General features: G+C 46.5%; 1 protein-coding gene across 1 annotated transcript in view; it reads left to right on the top strand.

The window, feature by feature from the left end:
* Nucleotides 1–1,798: 1,798 nt before the first annotated feature.
* IGF2R (insulin like growth factor 2 receptor) overlaps nt 1,799–25,429 on the top strand; it is a 109,712-nt gene continuing 86,081 nt past the window's right edge. The window contains exons 1-2 of the mRNA XM_029224310.1: nt 1,799–2,100; nt 22,477–22,616. Of these exons, the coding sequence (XP_029080143.1) occupies nt 1,952–2,100; nt 22,477–22,616 (289 nt within the window). The 5' untranslated portion in view covers nt 1,799–1,951. The remainder of the gene's footprint in view (nt 2,101–22,476; nt 22,617–25,429) is intronic.

Here is a 25,429-nt window from a genome sequence, read left to right on the forward strand (position 1 = left end):
TTAGAAATGCAAATTTTGTTCCTTTGACATTCATTTGACCTATGAGCATTGACTAATCTTCCATCTATTAGGCAACTTAACTTCAGCATTCCTGACTGCGTGTGTATGTGTTGGATCGTCTTTGGATTCTCTTTTGAGCCAGTTGGAACGTGTTAGTGGTCTGACATTAAGGAGTTAAGTATTATCTTTGACACATGTTCATTTTACACCTGTATCTGAGTCATGATTATACTCTCTTTTAAATATTATCCTTTAGCAGTATTTTTCATTGCATCATTTTAGGAAGCAGAAAATGTTAGTTTTTCCAAATCTTGGTGATATGAACTTTAATTTCTTGATAAAGGTGGTTCTACTAGACCTTTCCATTGTAAAGATATATTTTTCTTTATTAGGGAAATATCCTTTGAGACAAAGTGAATATTCCGATTTGCAATTATTTTTCACCTGATGGTTTTAGTTTCCACTAAAGATCTTTGCCTGTATCAATTATAACACTGGAGTTGCAAAATATGAACACTTTCATGATGCCCACAGTTGGATATCTGAGCACGCCCTTTGAGCCACCACACCAACTTTCCTTTCTTGGGCCATATTCCTCTTTGGCAATATAGCATCGTGGCCAAGCCACACGCTCTGGGACTGTCTAGCTTGAGCTTAAACCCTGGCTTCTCCGCTTACTAGCTGTGTGACTTGCAAGCTTTTTAATCTCTCTGTGCCTCAATTTCCTTATCTGTAAAATGGGTGCTATAAAGATACACCTCTTATAGGATCGTGTTAAGATTAACTGAGCTAAATCAAAGCACCACAACCGTACTTGGCACATAATTACCTGCTCAATAAATGTTAGCTATTATTGTATGTGTTTGAATTCCTGCTTTGCCACATCAAAGTGGCTTTGGGTAAGTTACTTAACATCTTTGTGCCTTCGTTCCTCATTTATAACGGTTCCTGGATTCATGCATGTTAAGTGCTAACACAGTGTCTGGTATGGAGTAAGCATTAAAAAGGATGAGCAGTTACCATCATGATTATTCTGTATAATAATCAGATTATTCTGTGTAAGGTAAACTTTTTGAGTTCATATCTTTTCGGATTTACCTTCTTATTTTCATTGTGCCTAGCTCAGTCAGTCACATAGTATGGGTTTAATAAAATATTTGAATAGAGGGATTAATAAAGCTTTGCTGAGTGGCACTCGCTTGATAGTTACATTTTTGCCTCCTCTATATTTCAAGTTCCTATATTGGCGCCGCCCTTCCTTATTGTAGGAAGCCCACGCTTGGGAAATAACATTGTCACACAAGGTTGTGAGAAGCTCTGCTGGGGAATGGTTGGAAAGCCCCGTGTAGGGCTCCGCGATCTACTTCCGTAGGGCAAGAAAAGTGGGTTCCCATTCATCAAGGATCCGAAATAACAGGGCTGTGCGGTGGCATTTACGGCACCTTAAGTCTAAGCCTTATTTTCCCCTCCCTAACGGTCTAGGGTGGGAAACGGTGACTCCAACTTGGGAAGCACCCACATCGCGACCCAGAGTGCGCGCTGGGAGAAACTGAGGCGGTGGCCGGGTCCCCGCCGTGGCAGCATCCGGGACGCAGGCCTCGAGGCCGCACCTGCGCCCGCGAGGCCGCCGCGCCGCTTCCTGCCCGGCGCGTGCAACGCTCACGTGACCGGGCCTGGGCGGAGCCCGGCGGGCGGGGATCACCTGAACAAGCGAGTCATGTGAGCTGGGCGGGGGAGGGGGCGGTGCCGCCCGGCGGTCACGTGACCGGTTCCGGGGCCGCAGCTGAGTCCAGACAAGCCGCGCGCCTCTCGGGCTCCTGCTCTGCTCTAGCTCCTCGCGCTCCTCTCCGCCTCCGCCTCCGCCCTGGCGGCGCAGCCATGTCCCGAACGCGGCCCCCGGCAGCCGCGCGCCGCTAGCTCCGCTCCAGCCGCGCAGCCGGGGCCCGGCGCCATGGGGGCCGCTGCCGGCCGGAGCGCCCACCTGGGGCCCGCGCCCGCCGGCCGCCCGCCGCGCTCCCTGTTCCTGCTGCAGCTGCTGCTACTGGCCTGGGCCCCGGGGGCCGCGGGGACCCAGGGCGCCGAGTTCCCCGAGCTGTGCAGGTGGGTGGCCCGCCTGGGTGCAGGCTTCTGTCGCGGTGCCCCAGCGCGCGGCGGGCGGGGTGGGGGGCAGGGGCGCTCGGGGGAGGGGCCGGGGTCCCCGAGTCGCCTCTGGTCCGGGCTTGGGTCAGCCCGTCCCCGAGGGAAAGTTGCCCGCGTGGTGGCGGAGGATAAGAGGCTGGGGGTCATGGGCGCGGGCGGGGGGCGCGGGGGCTCCGGCGGCCCGGCGCTGGCTGGGGTCCGTCGCCGGACCACTTGTGGCTGTCACTAAGTCCGGGGCGGCTTTGTGTGCGAGGGGCCGGCCGCCGCCACCCGCCCGGGTGACACACTGCGGCCACCTCACGCCCAGCGCTTGCCCTCTCAGCGGTGTGCCTGCGAAAGTTGGAGGACGCAGGAACTACCGCTCTGCTTTGTTCCCACTCCACGTTTTCCTCAAAGTTCCACCAGCGGGGCTTTAGAGGGGGCCATTAGTTTGGAAAGACTCACCCGCACCAATGGCCGTGGAGTTGGGGGGTTTTGGTTTCATTTGCTGATTGCTTTCCTCCATGTGGGTTTTCCAGTTTTTCTTTAAAGTAGCCTTTCTGCAGAAGGTGACTTTTTGGGGTTTTTTTTTTTGGATCGGGGGAATGGAGGGTGGTCATCCAGTATTGGCTTTCAAGACTTCACCCTTCACTTCTCCGAGCCTAACTTCCTGTCTAGTTGTTCACATGATGTCATTGTCTCCGGGTGGATTATTCTAGTGGAGCCTTTTGCTCTGGGAACCATGATTGTATAATCGCACGTCCCAATGAGGGCTGTTAGTGTCCTGCCATGGCCGGGAGTCCTGGGGCTGGGGAACTGCCAATTCCGAGAATTTTCTAACCAACTTTCTCTGGACTGTTTAGGATGATGGAAAGTACAACTTTTATTTATTTTTTAAACTTTGGTTAAAAAAAAAGGATGAAAAGTTCTGAAAGATTAGTGAACAGTTAACAGTTATCCCTGGTGTTAGCAAGTTACTTCGCAGAATGAAGTGAGGTTTAGCCCACTTTGAGCTGAATTTTGAGTTTGTGGTGGCGTTTATGGGGTTCATATTCTTCCCTGGCATCAGAGATGGTCCTATTACCCCTGAATTCAGAACTTGGAGAAATTATTACTCTGAGGAGAGTGAGGCTGAGCTCACAATCGAAATGGAAAGGCCCGTATTCTTTCTTTTCCCTTTTTTGGAAAGGGGTAGCGGGGCGGGAGGGAGAGTTTACAGCACATAAGTTAGTCGGCCAGTTAGCCGCCCTAAGATAGTAGTTACTCACGGAAGCCCCCGTTACAGAGAAAAGGGCCCTAGCTGACACAAGGTCAAGCTGCAACTGACCTTTAAAGGAGGAAGTTTTGGAATAATGGCTGCTGTGACCAAACGCATCTGTGAGAAGTTAGCTCACCTGGGCTCGTGGTGTTGAAGTCTTGGTGGTGTTAGCAAATTGGAATTGATTTCTTAATAGTTGAGGTTAAAGTTGGCCTCGAGGGCAGACCTCTGCTCCGCGGCTGCTGCGGGGGCCCTCACTTCTGCGTTAGGGTGGTATTGTCCCAGCACCTGGAACCTGGTTTATGATCCTCATCTCCAGGTGGACTTCGGCCTCTTGGTCCAGTAGGAAATGGCCGTTGTATCTTGAAATGCTTCGCCTCATGGTCACACGTGGGCATAACTTAGGAAATGCTCCATGGTGTTCTGAGGGGATATGCATTTAGCATGTGCCCTCTGAGGTCTTAGGAGAGCTTTCACGTTGGCTTAGGTCCTTTCTGCCAGCCTTCCTCAGGACCGCAGCCCCAGGCAGGTCACAGCTGGGCTTGTGCACATTTCTTTCCCGTTACTGCTCTGTGGTTTCTCCTTGAGACTTCCCCATAGCTGTGTTTAAAAATCTACACTTCAAACTCCCTACCTGCAAAGTGAATTCTTTCTATTTGTTCCTGTTTCAAATGGATTCCTTGGCTTAAATACTCATTAAGACTTGTTTCTTTTTTTTTTTTTTTTACCCTTGGGGAGGGGGTTTTAAAAAAATTGGTTTTCTTGAATGAGGTAACACTGGCTAAAAGTTCCTTAACTCTAGCACATATTTGAATGGGAACATGGGCTGAACATCTTTTTAAATGCAGTTTGAAAAACCAAGTAGCACCAAAAAAAACCAAGTAGCACCAAAGCCGGATGTTTTCAGCTGCCTTTTATTCCACCCCTGGGCGTCCACTTGTAAATAACTCCCCAGGTCTCACTGTGAGTGTGAAAAGCAGACTTCTGCTGTTACTGTTTGTGCAGCTTGTCGGTGGTAGCAGTCCCCATAGACACCGGGTCACGTTCCAAATGTTTGTAAATTGGTTGCTTGTAACGAGAAACATGTTTTTCCGTGGAAGACTCTCCTGTTCCTGGTGGTTTGGTGCCTGGCGCGGTTTCCAGATCCCCTCAGGTGCAGGTTTGGGGTGCCCGGATGCCACCCAGCATCAGCTAGAGCCCTGGTAGGCAGTTCTCGTGTCACTGGAAAAGGGAGTTGGATTTCTGGGAAAACAACCTCTCCTCCCAAGCCCAGCTCTCTAGAACCTGAGAGGGCACTTTTCACCTGCAGTCCCTTAGGACCAACACGAGGGAGGTCTGGGCCTGCTTCGGGGTTGCCTGCAGGGCACCCGTGTGGCCCTGACCCCTCCTGGGGTGAGGGTGGTGGGCAGGGTGCTGTCCCCTTGCAGTTCGTTAATGGCGGGGATGAAGGCAACAGCGAAGCAACTGAGTCAGCAGCAGCTTTAATATCTTTGTGTCTGTGGAGAGAGCTGGGCGCTGAAAAGCAGGCACGACAAAGGTAAGTTTCCCAAAGTGTATCTGCGCTCTCGGCACTTGTAGCGCCTGTTCGTTGGAGAGCCTCAGTTGTGTGTTTTTTAAGCTTCACAAGGATTGACGCACCAGGTGAGTCCTATGCTGTGGAAAAAGTCGGTGATTCTTCTCACTCACCTATTTCTCGGGACGTGGTGTGTAGTAGAAAGAAAGCACTTGAATCCAGAGGCCACTGTGAGTGCCCCTGGGACTGGCACGCATGGAGGGCCTGGGGCCTGAAGGAGTGCTGTGCTGGTGAGGGATGTCCAAAGGTCGCTGGGGCAGGACCCACGAGAACAAGAGGTGAGGGGGGCAGAGGGCAGCCATGCAGAGTCACCAGAGTGACCAGAAGGCCCTCCACTTGTCCACAGCTTTACTCTTTACTGTGTGAGATACGTGTTGTAAAAGGCCATCTTACATATGTAATCGGTTAGTTTCCACCCATTATTTTGGTGTTCACAACGTTCTTAATGAGTGCGGTTCTAACAGTTTGTACTAGTTATAAAGTAACGCTTTGGGCTGGCTTGATTTAGTTAGTTAAGTACCTTAAAATTTATTCAGAACAAGTTTTTCCTCAATTGTTTGGGTATAAATGCTGGAAAGTTTTTGTTACATTGAGGACAAGAGAATAATGAAGCCAGCTGGGAGTTGAGGTTGGTTTAGTTGATGTTTCTAAGGAGATATTTTTTTTCCCTGTGATTTTTCTGAAGGAATAGTGCTTATATGTCTAATTTAGGCCACATGTTGAACCTGGACCACATCCATTTGTGTATGTTTCTTGCAACAGTAAGTGTGTGTAGCCCAAGATTGTTAATTAGGGGTATGTTAGACCGCGTGCTTTAATTCTTAGAACAGCGTCCTGACAGATTCCCAGGAAATGAATTCCTGATTGGGCTTCATGTCTTTTATCAGTGTTTCATGGAGGGATTTTTAAAAGATGGGGTTGAGTAAAATAATTTAGATGTCTCATCTTTATTTTGATCTTGGCCTATAAAACTGTAGTGTGCTGGGCAGAGAGAATTCATGAGGGTCGAAGAACTGGGACTGATGGTGGAAAGTAGCTTGTTCCTTTGCAGATACTGTTCTTTTTCTCCTTTTTCTTTTCTCTTTCCTTTTCTCAGCCACGAGCTCTCTTGGTAGTGCCCCCACTGGTCATGGAGGTGGAGGTAGCTGAGATCCAGTATACCTGTGGGTCCTTTGTATCTTCCTCATAGCTGACTCATGACCAGTGAGGGACAGAGGCCTGAATTTATGCTAATGGTGTCTCCTCCCCTTTAATCCTGGCAGGGTGACACAGGATTCATTTATTCTCCAAGTATTCCTTAGGCATTTCTTAAGCAGAGGGGAAAACTGGGAAGGGCCAGAGCTGGAGTGGAGACACCACCAACTGAACAGATCCAGAAGACCACTGGCTACGACTGCTCCCCCCAGGGAGGCAGCAACAAACGTCCTTTTCCCTTTAGTTTTGCTAATTTTATTTCATTTATTAAAAAAAATTTTTTTTGCAGTTTTTAAAATTAATTAATTAATTTATTTTTGGCTGCGTTGGGTCTCTGTTGCTGTGCACTGGCTTTCTTTAGATTCGGGGAGTGGGGGCTGCTCTTTGTTGCAGTGCGCGGGGTTCTCATTGTGGTGGCTTCTTTTGCGGAGCACGGGCTCTAGGCGTGGGCTTCAGTAGTTGTGGCACGTGGGCTCAGTAGTTGTGGCTCGCGGGCTCTAGAGCGCAGGCTCAGTAGTTGTGGCACACGGGCTTAGTTGCTCCATGGCATGTGGGATCTTCCCGGACCAGAGCTCGAACCCACATCCCCTGCATTGGCAGGTGGATTATTAACCACTGCGCCACCAGGGAAGTCCTGCAATTTTAAATAATGTGTAGTCTTAGTTTTGATTTTCTTTTTGACCCAAGACTCATCTACATGTTACTAGTTTTTGGCTATTATGAAACAAAGCTGTTGTGCATATTTGTGTGTAAGATTTTGTGTGGACATACGCTTTTTTTTTTTTTTGATACCTAGGAGTGGGATTGTTCAGTGAATGGGGAGTGAGTGAGTTGTCAAACTGACTTCCAAAGGGGTTGTCCATTTTGTATTCCCATCAGCAGTGTGAAAGTTCCAGTGTTTCTACATCCTTAACAACACTTGATCATATCAGTCTTCTTAATTTTAGTCATCCTAGTGAGTGTCTAGTGGTACCTCAGTGTGGCCTTAATTTTCATATCCCTGCTGACTCGTGATGTTGGGCATCTTTTTCTGTATTTCTTGGGATGCCTAATGATGAACATCTTTCATGTGCTTATGGACCATTTGGATATCTTTTGTAGTGATTCTTTAAGAAAAATTGTTTTTGTTTTTCCCTCTCATCCCTTAACACACTTTTTTGGGGGTCATCTTACTGTGTTTTAAGAGTTCTTTATATATTATGGGTCAAGTCTTTTCTCAGGTATGTATAATGTGTATTTTCTCCCAGTCTTTGGCTTGCTCTTTTATTTTCTTAATATATTCTTTGAAGAAAGGATAGTTCTTAATTTTGATGGACTTCAATTTATCTTTTTTTTTTTTTTAATTGTTTGTGCTTTGTGTAGCCTAAGAAATCTTTGCCTGTACCAAGGTTTCTCAACCTCAGCGCATTTGACATTTGGCCTGGATAAATCTTTGTTGTGGGGCCCGTCCTTAGCATTGATAAGAGCACCCCTGGTCTCACCCATTAGATGTCAGGAACAACCCTTCCCCCCATTTGTGACAAACAACAATGTCCTCAGACATTTTAAATGACCCCAGGGGGTGGGGAGGAGGCAAAATTACCTCCAGTTGAGAACAACTGGTCTACTCTAAGGTCAAAAATATTCTCTCCTATGTTTGTTTCTGGAAGTTTTATAGTTTTAACTTTATGTTTAGCCCTGTGATCAATTTTGCTAGTTAATTTTTATGTGTGATGTGAGGAAAAGGTGAAATAGAAATAGATCCGTTTCTATTTCTTGATGTTTTATATAGGAGGCTTGCAACTGTGTTTTTAAGTGAGCTTGGGCTATAATTTTCTTTGCTGTACTATTCTTGCCTGAATTTAGTATAAAGAATGTTTGCTTTGTGGAGAGAGCCAGTTAGCTTTTAGTATTTTATATGCTGTGGAACAGTTTTTGTATAGGATGGACAATTTCTCTTCCTTAAATTTTGGTAGAACTCACTAGTAAAACTATCTAGGCCTGGTGCCTTTGTGGAGGTAGAATGTAGTGGAAGAGGAGTTTTGATTATGGTTTCCATTTCATCTACTTTGTTTATTAAGATTCTGTACTTTTTTTGAGCCAATTTTGATAATCTGTATTTTCTGAGGAAATTGTCATTTTAATTATGTATTCACATATAAATATGTAGCATGCTACATATTTGCTTTTGGAAATACTTTTTGAATCTGTAGGTGCATTTTTAAAATTCCTGATTTTTTTTCCCTTAACATATTTACTAAAGACTTTTCTACCCTTTTTTATTCTTTTCAAAAGAACTAGCATTTTAATTAGTTAATTAATTTATAGTTGACTGCATCGGGTCTTCGTTGCTGTGCGCATGGGCTTTCTCTAGTTGCGGCGAGTGGGGGGCCACTCGGTTGCGGTGCGCGGGCTTCTCATTGCGGTGGCTTCTCTTGTTGGGAAGCATGGGCTCTAGGTGCACAGGCTCAGTAGTTGTGCCTTGTGGGCTCAGTAGTTGTGGCTCATGGGCTCTAGAGTGCAGGCTCAGTAGTTATGGTGCACAGGCTTAGTTGCTCTGTGGCAGGTGGGATCTTCCCGGACCAGGGCTCGAACCTGTGTCTCCTGCATTGGCAGGCGGATGTTAACCACTGAACCACCAGGGAAGCCCATAGCATTTTTTTTTTTTTTTTTTGGTTCACCATCTCTATCACCATTAAATCTTGATTTTATTAATTTCTGCTATTTCTAACTTCTACCTAATTTTTATTTTTTCTTTTTTTAAATTTGTTTAATTGAAGTATAGCTGATTTGCAATATTGTGTGAATTTCTGCTGTACATACAGCAAAGTGATTCAGTTATACATATATATTATTTTCCATTATGGTTTATTACAGGTTATTGAATATAGTTTCCTGTGCCACACAGTAGGATCTTGTTGTTTATCCTCTTTTTTTCTAGTTCGAGTTGAAAGCTCAGATCTTTTAAATCAGTTTACATAACTGAGGGATGAATTTAAAGCTATGTGTTTCTTTGTCCTGAGTCCTATACTACTTAGGTTTTGATACATAGTTTTTTCATCCTTCAGTTCTAAATATTTCCTTCTTGTACCCAAAAGTTCTAACTATTTAAACTTCCTGGGCCCACTAATTTTTAAAAATCTTTTCTTTCCCCAGGTAAATGGAATCCCCACCCCCACCCCACCCCCGCACTGTGGGCAGTAAATGTGGTGAAACTGTGGCCTAGCACCTAGTCAAGTTAATAGTGTTCTGTGTGTTTGGAAAAAATGTGCTCTGCTAGGGTCAGAGTTTCATTAATTGTGCTGTTCAGCCGTTCTTTATCATAACATATTTTGTTCTGCTTGGTTTCTCTTTTATACTTTGTATCTGACTACCACTTTGGTCAGGGTTCCAGAAGAATGTCTTGTGTTCTGTCTCCCAGGCCAGCAATTCTCCTGTTGTTCATAAGCTCTTCAACTTTCCTGTTTTTTAAAAAAATTCCAACAAGGTTTAGAGTTGATATATATTCACAGCTGCCTGTTCTTCATGGATGCCACAGCTTTTCTCATCCCGTGGAAGATGCATTGTGAAGTCCTGCTCTGATTGCTCTATTAATTCTCTTTCCTTGGGCCCAGTTTCTTTGTTGGCATTTGTCATCTCATTTTCATGGTGTTGGTGCCCTCGTGACGACTGGTGCTTCTTGATCGTGCTCTTTGCAGTAAGCCTTCTCTGGGACGTTTGTGGTCTCTTTTTGTGCAGCTGTGCGGGATCGAGCTGGGAGCAGTTGTTGGAGCTTGGCTGCAAGTTGCTGGGGGGAGACTGGGGGATGGGCAGGGCGTTCCTCTGGCTGGTGTGTCTGTGTGGCTGGTCTGAGGTGCTTTTCTGTCCTAAGTATCACACCCAGCCCTGTTCCTGCTTGGAGACAGCTGCTGGATCTCTGTTGATTGCGGTTGGCAGGGTACAGTGAGGGCTGCCTGCAGGTGGAGTCGGGAGAGCTGGGTTACTGTGCTGGTGTGGCAGATCACCTCTTTTCTCTGGATCTCCGTTTCCTCCTCAAGAGGGCTGAGAGTGGAGTTTTGGAAGTCAACTGTCCAGCTTTTGAATGTGGACAGTTACTGATCTGCTGAGTTTTGGTTTCCTTCTGTGTCAAATCAGGGTGTGAATCATGTTTTTAGGGTGGTATGAGAACCAGAGTGCGTTTAAGTGCCTGGCCATCCTCAGTGTTCATAAATGGTGGTGACGGCAGTGATTGCTTTATTTCTGTAGGTTAAGAGTCTCTGCATTAGGTCAGTGATATTTTTAGCTGGTTACTCTGAACCCCCGGCTTCTCCGTTAGTGCCTAGGGCTTTCTGCCTCAACCAGAGGGCGGTTCGTCTTTATCCATTTTAGCCATTGGCACTCCACGTAAGAGTCCTTTTGAGAAAGAAACATCTCCATCATTTAAAAAAGCTTTAAAACCACTGGGCTGTGTGACTCTCAGGGTCCATTTTGCATCCAGAATTCTGTGGTTGCGAGGTATGTATCCTTCAGGATTCCTTTAGCTCTGAGTAGCAGAAAGCCCAACTCGAGTTCGCTTGCACAAGGAGGTGTAGGGTTGGGCGGGTGCCAGGTGCCATATGTCAGGCGGCCCCAGGCCCTTTCCTGCCATTTTCTTGGCATCGCCCTCCTTCCTGTGGTGGCTGCATTAGTCCACCATCCAGGGGAGAAGGGAGAGCCTCCTTGTTTGTCTTTTGTAGGGGCCCTGGAGGCCCAGAGGACTTCTGCACGGTGTCCGTGGTCAGAAGGGGCTCCCATCCCGGCTTCCCTGGAGGGGGTGGGTGCTGGGTTTCGGGGCGTTTGTTGTAGGTGGGGAGCGGGTGCAAGAATGCGGCCGGCGGGATGGATGTGAAAGCCCTTCGTCAGCTCCACTTTGCCATACAACTTAAGAACCAGCTGCTGCTGCTGGGGTTTTGAGGTGCCCGAAGCAGTGTGTCACACGCCTATTTCTGTCCTTATGGTAACCAGCGCGGGGGGGCCGGCCTGTGTGCAGGGTGGGGAGATCCCAGTCCCTCTAGTTTCTGGGAGCATGAAACTTGCCTTTCAGATCGACCAGAGACCTTCGCTGGGATTTTGCTGTTGCTTTTAGATCCTTTGGTGAACCTGCGGAGGGCAGCTTCCCCAGGGCGACGGAGCAGAGTCCTTGCACGTGTCACTGCTCATTGGGGGCCAGGAGAGTTGCAGGAAATCAGAGGTTGTGAAAGTATCAATTCTAGTTTTGTTTCAGGATACGGAGGGGCCAGGGAAAGACGAAGGAATGTGGAAAGAGTGAAACGTGGCCTTTGCCAGTGGCAGCCTGGGAGGAGCTGTCTTTTAAATCAGAGCCTTTGTGCTTTAATGCTGTAAATATTCTTCGCACATACGTGTGTGTGGTAATAAAACATGCGGAGCGCACACGGAGAGCTCATCCAGGGGTCGACAGCCCATTGGGTCTTGATTGTGTGTGACGTTAATTTGTTACCACCTGTGTGATTCTCTAGTTGAAAACCAGTTAGACGTTTAAAAAACACTGTTCTATACTGAAAGCCACTCCCCAGCACTCCTGGCCCCTCACCCCTGGCCTGCAAACAGAAACCCAAACCACCAGCATGGACGTGCTGAAGGGGTGGCTTCCTAGAAGTGACAAGGGCGCGCCTCCACTGAGCCACCTTCTGTGTCCTCTGAGGCCCCTCCACCTGCTGTCTGCTGGAGGAGTGTTACCACAAAACAGAGTGAGAAGCCCACAAGGCTCTCTCTCTCTTCTGCCTTTTGAGGGTGGATCCTTTATAGGGGGCTGTGTGAGTTAGACACTTGGGTGGATGGGCTGAGTGAGGCAGGGGAGAGGGTCTGTGGGTGGAGCTGTTTCATGGAGGGTGCACTGTCTGTCCCGAGGTCTTGCTGTAGGCGGAGACCTGCGCGTCTAACAGGGGAGGGGTGTTCTAGGCGGAGGGACCCACGTAGCAGTGCTCCGGCGAGGATGCTGGCTGACGCGGCTGGAGCACCGTGAGCAAGGGAGAGGGTGGAAGGCAGGAAAGTTTAGCAGAGAATTAGCTGGGGGCCAGGTCCCACAGGCCATCAAGATGACTCTGAAAAAGAACGTATGTGTACGTATAACTGAATCACTTTGCTGTACAGCGGAAATTAACATTGTAAATCAACTAGACTTCAATAAAAAAATGAAAAAAAATGTACAACTCTGGCTTTTATTCTGAGGGAGGCAGGAGCCTGGGAGGATTTTGAGCACAGGAGTGCCCTAGAGGGGAAGCCGGTATTTCTGATGGACCAGGTAAGAAGTTATAACAGATTGGACCAGGGTTGTGGTGACAAGTGGTCAGATTGTGGATACTTTGAAGGTGGAGCTGATAGGATTTGCCCATGATTGGGTATGGGATGTAAGGAAAGAAAGAGGAAGGCGGACTCTTAGGTTTTTGGTCTGAGTAATCGAAAGGATGGAGTTCCATTTTCAGAGGTGGGCAGGGTTGTGGGGAAAGCAGGTTCAGGGACTGCCTGGAGGGATTGGGTGGAGGTTGTGACAGTGTTCGCAGGTCATTCAGGGAAAGTGCTTGGGGAGGGGTGGGGGGATATAGTTGTTCTTTTAGATGAACGCAGGAAGGTGACGGCTGACGTGGCACTGTGCTTCCGGTCCCCAGCTGGGTGTTAGGGTTTCTGAGTTGTATGACTCCAGCATCTTGAAAGCAGAGTCTTCTCCTGTGACAACATCACTGGCCTTTGTGAAGAACTCCCCCCAGAGAATGTTTTCATCAGTATCGCGAGCTAACCAGCTGAGATGACTGCCCGGAAATTAGGAAGGCAGACTTCCTCTTGCACTGAGGGCTCTGAAGGAAGGGTACCAGATCTGGGAGGGTTTGGGGGACATTGGTGATGGCGTATGAGGGGACTGAGCCTTAAGGTTTGATATCTTTGCTGTGGTTGACGTTAAAGGCAGTTGAATTCCGACATCCATATAATTAAGGAGGAGGTTTAGCCTGTAATTCAACCCTTCTTTCTGCATTTGAGGAGCAAAGTATGAGAGCATCTAGATTTTAAAAAGGTCCTCAGCGAGCAGGGTTTCGGGTTGAAATCCTGGCCTGCATCCTGGTACCATAGAGTTGATGGGATGAAAAATACGGCAGGTGTAGCAGAGGGAGGACAGGCCGGTCCTTCGTGGTAGATTTCTGTTGTGGAGGGCACTTGCCGATTTACTAAGAAGCCCAGCCTTGCAGTGCGGTGAAACCTCTTGAGGGAGAGTATGACCTATCCTTTTCCACAAGTTTCCGATTCATCGGACCTCTGTTCTGGTGGCAGCTGGTGGCTGCATGGTGCAGGCTTGGGTGCTCCCAAGTGCCTGTTCTGTCTTCTGAGACGTCCCAGGAGGTGGCTGGTGTGTGCGCGGATCTCTGTGTGTGTGTATGTGAGCGCGTGTGTGTCCAGAGCCCCCAGTCTCTGTCTTGAGCTGCTCCTGGAGATGGCCCCCAAACAAGGGTCTGCCCCCCCTCCCTTTCCCTCTCCTCTCCAGGGCCTGGCAGTGTCACGTGACAGTCCTTCAGGATGGACTCAGCAAGGTAAGTTGGTGAACTCAGTTTTAGGCAGCCTGAGTCCTGCTGTTGATCCAGGTGAGAGCTTAGATCGTAATAGTCTCAAAAGCTCCACGTTCCCAGTCTTGGTTTTCCTCGCTGTGGCTGTGAGGTAGACAACTGTGTAGACTGGAAAGGCGGGGCTCAGAGAGCTTAAGTGTGTCCCACAGGGCTGGTCAGGGCGGGGCAGGATTCAGGCCCAGGTGTGTGGGCTCCTTCCCCTGTTGCCCTGGCACCTTTCTGGGGGAGCTTGCCTCTAGTTCACGTGACCTCTCTCGGTCACTCACTGACGATGCCGGTTTTAAAAGCATCCCTGCCAACCCCCTGGTGCCTCGGGCCCTAACGCTGACTTAGAGCCTCGCCTCCAGCGGATCCCTCTGCAGACACTGGCTTCCTGCTCCCAGACCCTGCGTAACTACCAGGGAAAACCAGAGACTAAAGTCTGGCATTTCCTTGCTTTTTTTTTTTTTTTTTTTTCTTTGCTGGCTCCATATCTTTATCCACAGCTTTGTGGGTTTCTTAGAATAGGAAGTGAAGTACTTCCTATATAAGCTTTGGCCATGATGCTGTGTCAGACTCATGTGTCCCCCGGCCTTCAGATCAGGGTGCATATTTATTGTGCCAGATCAGATTTTTCTCTCTTAGTGTCAGCAGCAAAAAGTTATTGACAACAGTGGTTACATTATGCTCTTGACATTTCTGCTGCAAATGTCCGTTTTGGAAACCCTGCCTCTTTCCATGACCTCCTTTCCCTCTGCCATTTCCCACCACTCCCTCCCCTCTTCCTATTTTAGGAGACTGTTGCAGATTTTGAAGGTTGGTGGTCTGGAGGTATGAGCTGAGAAACCATCTGACGATGATAAGGGGCAGTAGTGAGCCAAATGTTTCCTGAATGTTCTGTTAGAGGACTTGGATGCAGGCCAGAAGCAGAGAAATCTTTTTTGATGTTCAGGTTGCAAAGACTTTGCATTCCCCATATCCCCCAAATTTGGTATTCGCTGCTCACTCTAGATTCAGAAAAACATTCCCTCTAGCCAGTGACCATGCTATGTGAGTTTAGCTTGTATATCTTTTTTTTTTTAAAAAAAGGAGACCAAATTATAGATTCGTACATGCTTACTAATTTTGTTCCTGATTACATCATACCCCTATCCTGCTTTATGTACCAATGATTGTAGGCCAGTAATCAAGTGTTTAATAGCCACATGGCCATTACCCTAACCCCAAGACTCATGGCGAGTGGGGGAACTAAGATTTCAAAAGAGTGTGGCCGTGTGGCCACATGTGAGTAAAGGACAGAATGAAGGTTCATGGAGCTGTTTTGGAGGGAAGGGACTCAGTTTTCTTTTTAAAAAATTATTATTATTTTTGGCCACACCACGTGGTTTGTGGGATCTTAGTTCCCTGACCAGGGATCGAACCCGTGCCCCCTGCAGTGGAGGCTTGGAGTCTTAACCACTGGACCGCTGGGGGAAGTCCCAGGGACTTGGTTTTCTAAGATTTTTTTTTTTTCTTTAAGGGGTTGGGCATACCATACATTTTATAGTGGGACTTTATATACTTCATTTTAGATGTTAGCTCTTTTAAAAATTTAGAAAGAACCGCAAATTATATTTGCAAGCTGTTGCAGTTTTGCAGGTATTGAGTGATGATAATATATGAAAACTTGAGAGGTGTCACACTAAGACACCAGTGTCACATAGTTGAGAATAATTGTCCAGTTGTAGCCTTCTGGCTTTTTTTTTCTTTTTGCGGTACGCGGGCCTCTCACTGTTGTGGCCTCTCCCGTTGCGGAGCACAGGCTCCGGACGCGCAGGCTCAGTGGCCATGGCTCACGTGCCCAGGCACTCCGTGGTAAGTGGGATCTTTCCGGACCAGGGCATGAACCCGTGTCCCCTGCATCGGCAGGCGGACTCTCAACCACTGCGCCACCAGGGAAGCCTGGCTTTTTCTTTTGACTGCTCTCTTTTGGACAGACGTTTGCACCGCATTCAGTGGAGATGGCTTTGTGTTTCTCTTCATGATGCTTTCTGATCTCTAGGCACTTGTGATAGCCAGTTAGATTTGCTTCTTCCTTGCTGCCTCTAGCTTGGTCCCGTTTTGACCAGGTTGCGTTCTCAATGTGGCATTTGCCGAACAGGACCGGGAAAGTAGAAATGCCTTCCTGTCTCTGGGTTGGTTGACACAAGTATGCTACTTGTGTACTTCCTTCTAATTGGTGATCTGCCAACACCTTTCAGGATATTATGAAATGTAAACCAAATGAGGTTAAAATGGAACCTCTGTGCCACCGAATAGACGCAGACTGACTGCCATCGTCCAGGGTGGTTTCGGCAGAAGTGGTGGGATTACAGTCAGGGGCAGATGGTCTCAAGTTTTCTTTAACCAAGGGAACGACAGCCTGTGTGCTCACCTTATGCAATGAGATGAATTGTCCACCTCCAGGGCATATCTCAGCCACAGAATTCATTTTATTTTTGTATTTTTTAATATAATTAATGAATTTTGGCTGAGCTGGGTCTTTAGTTGGGGGATGTGGGCTTCTTAGTTGTGACGTGCATGTGGGATCTAGTTCCCCGACCAGGGATCGAACCTGGGCCCCCTGCATTGGGAGCGTGGACCACCAGGGAAGTCTCCAGAATTCACGTTAGAATCAGATATTATCTCTTAAAGTCATTTGCCTTGTGTGCGACTTCTGTCCTCTCCCCTGTTCCCTGCTGGCTCGATGGTTCGATTGCAGAATGTTTCCTAGTTACTGATGACGCTATTGGACTCTTGGCTGAGGTTTTCGGAGGGCAGCTTTCTGCTGAGCTAAGGAGTCATTTTAAAGGAGGGTGTGAATCTGAGGCGGGGAAAACAATACAGATGTGTTCCTTCTTAGTGGAATCCTCAACTGGCCTGGATACAAAAGTGAGGTGAGGGCAGCCCATGGGGAGGAGGGGGCTGAGGGAATTGATATTCTTTCCATGGAAACCAGTTGGGTGAGGGAAATAGGTTGCTGAAGGCAGTGCCTCTGGTGTGTGGCAATTCAGACTGTGCAAAAGAGGAAGCAGAACTGGGCGGGATGGGGGGGAAATAGTAGCAGAAGTTGAAAACTTAGGCAAGAACTTGAGCTCAGAAAAGTGTCTCATCTGTTGATCAGTTTCACATAGGGTAGCCTGGATCTTCACAAAGGTCACAGCCTGTCTCTTCTCTTGTTGTGGAGCATGGGCTGTAGACACGCAGGCGTCAGTAGTTGCAGCACGTGGGCTCAGTAGTTGCGGCTCACGGGCTCTAGAGCATAGGCTCAGTAGTTGTGGCTCGCGGGCTCTAGAGCGCAGGCTCAGTAGTTGTGGTGCACGGGCTTAGTTGCTCCACGTCATGTGGGATCTTCCTGGATCAGGGCTCGAACCCGTGTCCCCTGCATTGACAGGCGGATTCTTAACCACTGTGCCACCAGAGAAGCCCCTGGATCTGCCATTTTAGGGGCATCTATTGTGACAAGATTTAAATTGTGAAGTTTCCTGGAATGGTTTGCCAGCTTCAGTGTTATAATTGAAAGTAAATATTTTCTGAAAAGTTAAAAAAAAAAAGTAAAAAAATTGAAAGTAAATGAGGCAGTTTACCTTAGTGTAAGCGCTGGCCCGTGGGGCTGAGACAGGCCTGGCATAAGCCTGGCCTTGTCATTTCACACTTGGGTGATGTTGGGCAAGGAGCTTCAAGCCTCTGAGCCTTGGAGTCTCTGGCTCTGAAGCAGAGGAATTCGGGAGAGTTGATTAATGGCGTGTGGTGCTTGGATGGCTGGCTGAGTGGCCGTCAGCGCCTGTGGTTGAGAGTTTGCTGTGACGCGTTCTTAGTTCACTGACCGGCTTCCTTCCCAACCTGCCAGCATATATTGATTCTGTCCATATATATGTCCATGTGTCATTCTGGGGCAGAGGACACTCCTGTCCAGAGCCACGGGGCAGTTGGGGATGCCAGACACCTAAGAAGATCTAGTGATGGGCGGTGGGAGATGCCAGGAGGGCTGGCATCAGAGCTAAGGGTGCAGCAGGGACTAGCGCACGTGGTCCGGGGGACATTGCACGCGTACCCGTGTGTCTAATCATCAGGTTTGCTTTGAAATGAATTTGGAGTTTTTAAGAGGGCGAGGGGGACATGGGCTAGCAGCATGTTATACTCTGGAAAATGAGGTAAGAATGGCAAGGATTTTGCTTGCTTTTGCTGATTTTCGAAGCCAGGGTTCTAACACAGGTGGTTTTGTGTCCGGAGGAACATTTCTAACCGGGATTAGGCTGCCTCCTCAGAGGGTATGAACTGAATTTTGCAAGACTTGGAAGTGGGCGGGGCTTCTGGGTGATGCTCCCCGGGGACCACCCGCTTCCTCCGGCCTTCGTGGTCCTTCTGCGCCACCTCTTTGCATCCTGTTTCTCACAGGTGAGATGGAGGACGGCATAGAACCACGGTGTGTTTTAGAAGAAGACTTGACCTGATATGAGTGTCAGAGTTTCATGAAAATGCCCACTGGGCTTTCATACCTATCCTGCTGCAGGAGGTGCTTGTAGCACAGATGTATTTAAAACATTCGTGTGTGTGTGTGTGTGTGTGTGTGTGTGTGTATCTCTGAACGAAGACTACATTTCCACACAACTTGCAGGTATTTTATTCCACCGTTTGTTTCCTGCTAAAAGTTTAAAATTTTAATATTACAGCTTAGTTTTCTCTTTCGTCTAATATGTTGGTCTCATTTTTTCCTGTTAGTTTTTTTTTCCTCTTTATTTGTGTAAGTCCAAATAGCTTAGTTTAGAATATAGACTTCCCTGGGAATCTCAGCTGAACAGTCTCAGTTGCTTGGCTCTTAAATAAATCATACTGTTGGGTTTCCTCATTTTGGCTGTACATGTTCACTTTATCGCAGAGAATTTTCTAGTGGAAAACTTTTGGACAAAAGATTATTATTCATTAAATGTATCATTAAATGTTATTTAGTCTATGAACTTTTATTTCTGAAGCCATTCTCTGGTTCTAGAATATGATCATGGTGCTTTAAAACTTCAGCATAAATTTAAAGAATGGTTTCAGCCTAGGCCATTCTGGTAATGTGGCCTTCAATCTGGCAAGGAGTGTAGGATCATCTAGTTCCAAACATGTAATTTTCTTAAAAAGTGCTATCAGATATTTCTGTGATTTTCAAGTTTAATGAAGTCATCTTTAAAAAATATTTCCTACTAGTGAAAGCTTATCTAGATGATACCTGAATCTAACTGGGGGCATAGGATACACTGTAGTTTTGGGAGTATGCTCCATGAGTTTTCAGATCGATGATTTCAACGGAATGATTATCCCTGAGCTCCTATTGATACAAGGCACTGGGCATGTGTATCTGTTTTAAAGCAAAACACATCCATTGGAATCCAAGCGTTTCAAGCCCTGACAGCCTGCAGATGCCCTTTCTCCAGGTTTAAGGGAGATGACTAAGGACTCTTTGCCCAGGTGCTGCAGTTTGGATTTGTGAGTTGCTGCCCTGTGGTGCGTGGTTAAATGAAAGTCCTGAAGAAACCCAGCACTCACGTACTTTCACAGGGTCCTCACCCCTTAATCTGATAACCGCTTATCATTTTTTTTTTTTTTTTCCCCGGTACGTGGGCCTCTCACTGTTGCGGCCTCTCCCGTTGCGGAGCACAGGCTCCGGACACACAGGCTCAGCGGCCATGGCTCCCGGGCCTAGCCGCTCCACGGCATGTGGTATCTTCCCGGACCAGGGCACGAACCCGTGTCCCCTACATCGGCAGGCAGACTCTCAACCACTGTACCACCAGGGAGGCCCACCGCTTATCATTTTGATAAATCTTGACAGAAAGCAAATATGATGAGATACAAATAGAGAAAAGAAATGTAGTTGACTAGAGCAACGTCTTTCTTTCTAGGAACGCTGCTTTCCAGATAATCAGGACAACATCCCGCATTTTACTCTTCCATCTCTTTTCTGCTCCACAAACACAGGCACTTTCCATCTAGCTTATTTAACTATCACCTCTGCAAAAACAGCAGCGGGTTTCTGTTTTAAGAAAAGCGTAGCATTTTCAGTAACCACATGGATGTCTTTGGAGTTGATTCCTACTCATTCACTCATTCTCAAATACCTTCACACACCTCTCGTGTTCTTAGGATTCTGGAACACTTTAATGATGCCATTGCTTTAAATTTGGCTTTAAATCTGATGTCTGCTATCCTGGAAAAACTTAGGGGTCCTGAGTAAGAGATTCACGATTTTCCTTAATTAACTGTAATTAATAGAAAAGTTTACTAATACTCTGCCCATGAAAACCCTAGCTTAAATTTTTAAGGAAAGATCCACAGAGTGGGTCTTTGAGTGGCCTTTCTTTGCTTCAAGTACAAAATCAAAACTGCTTCCTTTAATCTGTGTGACCAGCTGTCCCCATCTCCTGGACGTCATCTTCTCCTGGTCTCTCTATCCACCTTGCTCCAGCCACAGGGCCTTCCTTTCTTTTCCATCCACATGCTAAGTTTATTCCTGCCTCAGGACCTCAAAAGGACTAGTAAGTCTGCTGGATATTCTGCCCACCACATCTCCCCCTGGGTTGCTCTTTGTCATTCAAGCCCCAGGGTGAGTATGATCTCAAAAGACTTCCCCAATGACATTAAGTAACTACTCGGTCATTTCCTATCACATTCTGCTATTTTGTTTTCGTAAAAGCATGCTGGTGTTAGGAGATGGAATTTTCCTGTGTATTTCTTTACCTGTTTATTTTCTGTCCTCCCCTGGAATATACACTCCAGGAGGGCAGGGGTTTTTTGGTCTGATTGTTGTTTGATCATCGCTGTACTCCTCACTAAGTACTTCAGAAAATATCTTGTGAAGGGAAATGAATGAAGGTTAGTGAAGGTCAAAAGAAACAGGCCTTGATGGCTGATTTTCTTGTGCCTGGTATTATTTGGGTCATTTTCTCGGGCCATGTAACTCTCCTGACTCTGGGAGGTATCTCTAAGGTGTTACCGATGAAGAAGCTGCGTTCAGTGGTAACTGCTTTTGAGCCCAGCTGGGCCCTCACCAAAGCAGCCCAGCCTGTTTTTCAGGTTTCTTGCACTTCAGAGGCTGTCAGAACTCCCAGGGGAGCATTCTGCAGCCCTGCCTGCGTGCTGACTGTGCCCAGGTCCTTGGCTTCCTAGCAGGTGGAATTGATGGGTCCCCAGACCTGGGTTCAGGAGAATACTTGGCTCCTTGCCTGCCAGTAACCCTGGGTTAGGGCTCCTCCATTGCTGGGCGGGGCTCTGGGGAGGCGGGCTCTGGTCAGGGAGGGGTGTGTTGCCTGGTGTTTTGTCTCCGCTGTGGTAAGTGGACTCCTGGGGAGTGCATTCTCTCATCCAGCTGGTACTGCTTTGGGTACTCCTGACACACACACAGGCTCTTAGGGTTTAGCAACCTCAGGGTCTCACACCCAGGCCCTCCACAATTCCAGGATAGGCCTAGCCGAAGCAAGTCTGATTTGATTTATCTTCCTTTCAACAATACTGTTGCATGAATGTATCCTTGCGTTTTGCGGGGAACTTTTTATTTTCTTTCCTCATTTCCTGTCTACCCTTGCTGAGGAAGTTTTACAAAATGGACACAACATTTTCCCTGGGAAGAGTGGAGAATTGAGAATAATTTTTATGACAGGACTGACAGAGCATTATCATTGACCCTTGAACAGTGTGGGTGTTAGGAGTGCCACCCCCCTACCCTGCCCACCCCCGTCGAAAATTCGCATATAACTTTACAGCTCGCCCTCTGTATCCGCAGTTGGCTTCTGTGGATTCAGCCAACCGTGGATCATGTAGTTCGGTATATGGCAGTACAGTACTTAGGGGAAAAAATACACATATTAAGTGGACCCACGCAGTTCAAACCCATGTTGTTCAAGGGTCAGCTGTGTTTTGTCCCAAGTGTGCATTTTGGTTCATGGGCAGTTTGCTCAGTATCTACTTTGCCAGAGGTTTGAACAGACAGCAAGGTTTGTTTTTTTTTTTTTTTTTGCGGTACACAGGCCTCTCACTGTTGTGGCCTTTCCCGTTGCGGAGCACAGGCTCCAGACGTGCAGGCTCAGCGGCCATGGCTCACGGGCCCAGCCGGTCTGCGACATGTGGGATCTTCCCGGACCGGGGCACGAACCCGTGTCCCCTGCATCGGCAGGGGGACTCTCAACCACTGCGCCACAAGGGAAGCCCCAGACAGCACGTTTTAATGCATGTAAAATGCTTGATAACATTGAATCAACCTAAAGTCAATTTTGTCTGATTTTGGATCAGTTGCCTCATGGCACAGCTTCACCTTGTCAGTTCAGATCTGAACTGTAGCTGTAAAAAGTAAAACCAGAACTAGAACTGTCTTTCATGCCATAACTAGTTTTTAACTAAGATGAAGTTAAAAACAATCATCTGGCTTTTCAGCATTCCAGTGTGGTTGGAAAGGTCACTGTCTTAAAATTCAACATGATTCTTGAGCAGTGACTTACACATCTGAGCTGCTATTCTTAAATTAATGGTAGAGTTTTAAGTATTTCAATGTTCATGGAGTCTTGAGGCTGCTTCAGGGTGGATTGAACCGGAGTGAGGTGGTATTTAGTGGTTTCTGCCCTGGCTTCTATTCAACTTAACATAGTTTGACTTTAGTATTTTTGGCTAATGAAAGTGTGTCTTCTGGGTTATGGTAATCTTAAGCAACTGTGGCTTGAATATGAAACTAGAGAGAAGTTTAATTATTGGCAGATCAGTGACAGTGACAAATTGCTTTTCTTCCTTTCTAGTTATACATGGGAAGCTGTTGATACCAGAAATAACATGCTTTATAAAATCAACATCTGTGGAAATGTGAATATTGCCCAGTGTGGAACATCAAGTGCTGTTTGTATGCACGACTTGAAGACAAACAGCTTTCATTCCGTGGGTAAGTAAAACTACCCTTAAATTACTGGATGTGCAGGATCCCGATTTTGCAGAAATGACTCTATGTGTATACAGCTGTCTATACAATTACATATGCTTATGACACATAATATACATTTTATGCTTTATAGGAGTTAAAAGTGGTAACAATTTAAACGTCCAATTTGAGACCAGATTAGGTTACTCCCATCTAGCGGATACTATGCAATCATTGTGAAGAATTACGCACGTTGGTGTTTATTGATATAGAAGGATGTTTTCTCCATGGATCTGCCTCCTCATGTTTTTCTTAAACCCCGTCCTTACTTTTCTCCCTGTTTCACCTCATTTCCTCTAGCACCTAGATCCCTTCCCCCTTATATCTTTCTGCCTTCTTCTGTGGTGGTTTGAGTCTCAGGCAGTCTGTATTCACGTGGGGTCAAAGACGGTCACTGGTTTTGGGCTTACACTAAAAATTAAATAGCCCTAAGGACCGCCCATCCCAGAGGAAAAAGCACAAACCTTTCTTTCCTAGGTAGGGCTCATTTCATTTCCCCCAAAGCCCTCTTTTTTTGGTCAGTATCCCTTTCCTTTGGCAGGGTAATCCAAGTGGTTGACAGCCCTACCAAGTTACATGGAGTGGGAAAGGGGCAGATGCCTAAAGAGACGTAGGGCAGACATAAAAGCAGCCAGTGCCATCCTTGGATGTGATGTCATGGATGTCGGTGGGTGGTGGCCTTTTGACCAAGGCGTTTTCAGTGGTGAGGTCTGATGGTGAGGGTCAGTCATGAAGTGGAGACAGCGTGTGACCGGGGACAGTGTAGCAGTGAGAAGAGGGAACTCAGTAGGTTTTTGGAGTTGGGAGGGGCAGCTTACTTTGGTAGCTCCATCTCTCATCTTGAATGGAAATTCCTAAGCACAGTTAAAAAGGGCTTTTTAGAAAGTAATGGTTTAGAGTAAGAAGAGCGAGGCCTGGGAGGTCTCCTGGGCAGGTCCAGCGTGTGTTTGATTTCCCTCTCTTCCAGCACCGAGACGGTTTAGATCGAAAACACTGGTAAGAGGGATTTGAGGCCCTGGGTAGAGATCTGAGAAAGCACCAGGTTGTTCTGAATTCTTGGACCAAATTTTATTACTTTGTGATATACCTAAAAAACTTGGAAATGAGATCACCAGTTTCCTGGTTGGGATCTTTTGACCATTCAGAGAGAGAGGCCACAAGTGGGCCTGTTGGCCAGTGTTACTTAGGTTTTCAGAAAGAGGAAAAGTAGTTTTCCTCTTGACTTTATTATAATACTTGGCTATAGCATTTTTGGCTAATGAAAGTGTGTCTTCTAGTTTGTGGTAGTGCAGTATAGTGTAATGTAACATAGATGTATACCAGATGCACACAAGTCACTAGGAGGGTGATTTGTGAGGTTGGCACAAAATTTGAGAATGACCAAGTCAGGTCAGCTTTGAAGGCCAGGCAGGAGAGTTGATGTTTTCTGGGGTAGGTAGTGGATCTGTTATAGGTTCTTTGTGATGATAATGGGGGAGGTAATCTGATAGAATGTGTTTTTAGAAAGCTGGGCCTGATGGACTAGGAAAGGTTGGTTAAAAGGGAGAGTTAAAAAGATGAATTGTTACTAGTTGATGATGATATAAACCAGCTGTTTCTAATCTCATTTTACCCCCAGACACACATGACATACTTTTCCTAGGGCCTCAAACTCCCCGAGGGAGAGAATGGTATGCTAGATGATGTGTACTTCCAGCACTAGTGGTTATTACCCTGTCCTCCAACTCAGGAAAGTACATTACTATGAAGGGATGAGAGTGACATTAACATTATCACAGATAATCTTGAATCTGATCTAATTTCGCTAATTGGTGTTGTACGGTAGAAATAACTAAATTTGTTATTGTAAATTTAGTTTTATAACTAAATAATAACGAAATTTGGTGTGCACTTACATGCCAGGTGTTACGTTTTTAAGTAGACTATCTCATTTAATTCATTCAACAACTTTTGCAGTAGATGACCTCATTTCCCTCATTTTATACATGAAGAAACTGAAGCATTAAATGGATAAGCAGCTTGCCAGAGGTTGCATGGTTATGGATTTGAATGCTGGCAGGCCAGCTGCAGAGCCTGTCGATTCATTCAGGGTTCTTGTTCTGCTAGTCACAGGGCCACATCAGACAGTTGTAGAGCTAATATGGGAACTACGGTGGGTAACCTGAACTCCTGGCTCTTAGAGGACAGCTGGAAACTAACATGAACTTCCTAGAAAGGAAAAAAAATGTGAATTTTGAAAATAGCCACAAAAACTGGAGCAGATCAGAGGAACAGAAGAGTTAGTTTAACAATAGATCCAAATACATACGAGAACTTAACGTATAACCTAAAATTTGTATGTAATTAAGCTGTTTATCTGTTAGGAAACAACGTTAGACCTCTCCTTCATATTGTGTAACAGAAATTATGGATTAGTTAAAATTAAAAGTAAAAAGACAGTAGAACATTGGGAAAAACCTAGTAACATAGAAACTTAATCTGGAGGAGGTAGGAATTTCTCTTAATAAATGGTAAGAAAAACAACCCAGTAGAAAAATGGCAAAGTCTAAGAACAGGCAATTCACAAAAGAAGAAATCCAGATGGTCAATTCAGCTTCATTAGTAAGCCAGGCGTAAATGCAAATCAAAGCAATAATGAAATCTAGTTTTCCTTCAGTCACATTGGCAGAAGTTTAAATGGTTGAATCGTGGACTACTGGCAAGGAGCCTAGAAGCGGGCACATTCATACATTGCTATAGGAAGATGGTTGTCTGTAACCCTTCTGGGAAGATCGTTG

The sequence above is a fragment of the Monodon monoceros genome, unplaced genomic scaffold, assembly GCF_005190385.1.
Source record: "Monodon monoceros isolate NGI ecotype Baffin Bay Population unplaced genomic scaffold, NGI_Narwhal_1 Super_Scaffold_15, whole genome shotgun sequence".
Lineage (NCBI taxonomy): Eukaryota > Metazoa > Chordata > Mammalia > Artiodactyla > Monodontidae > Monodon > Monodon monoceros.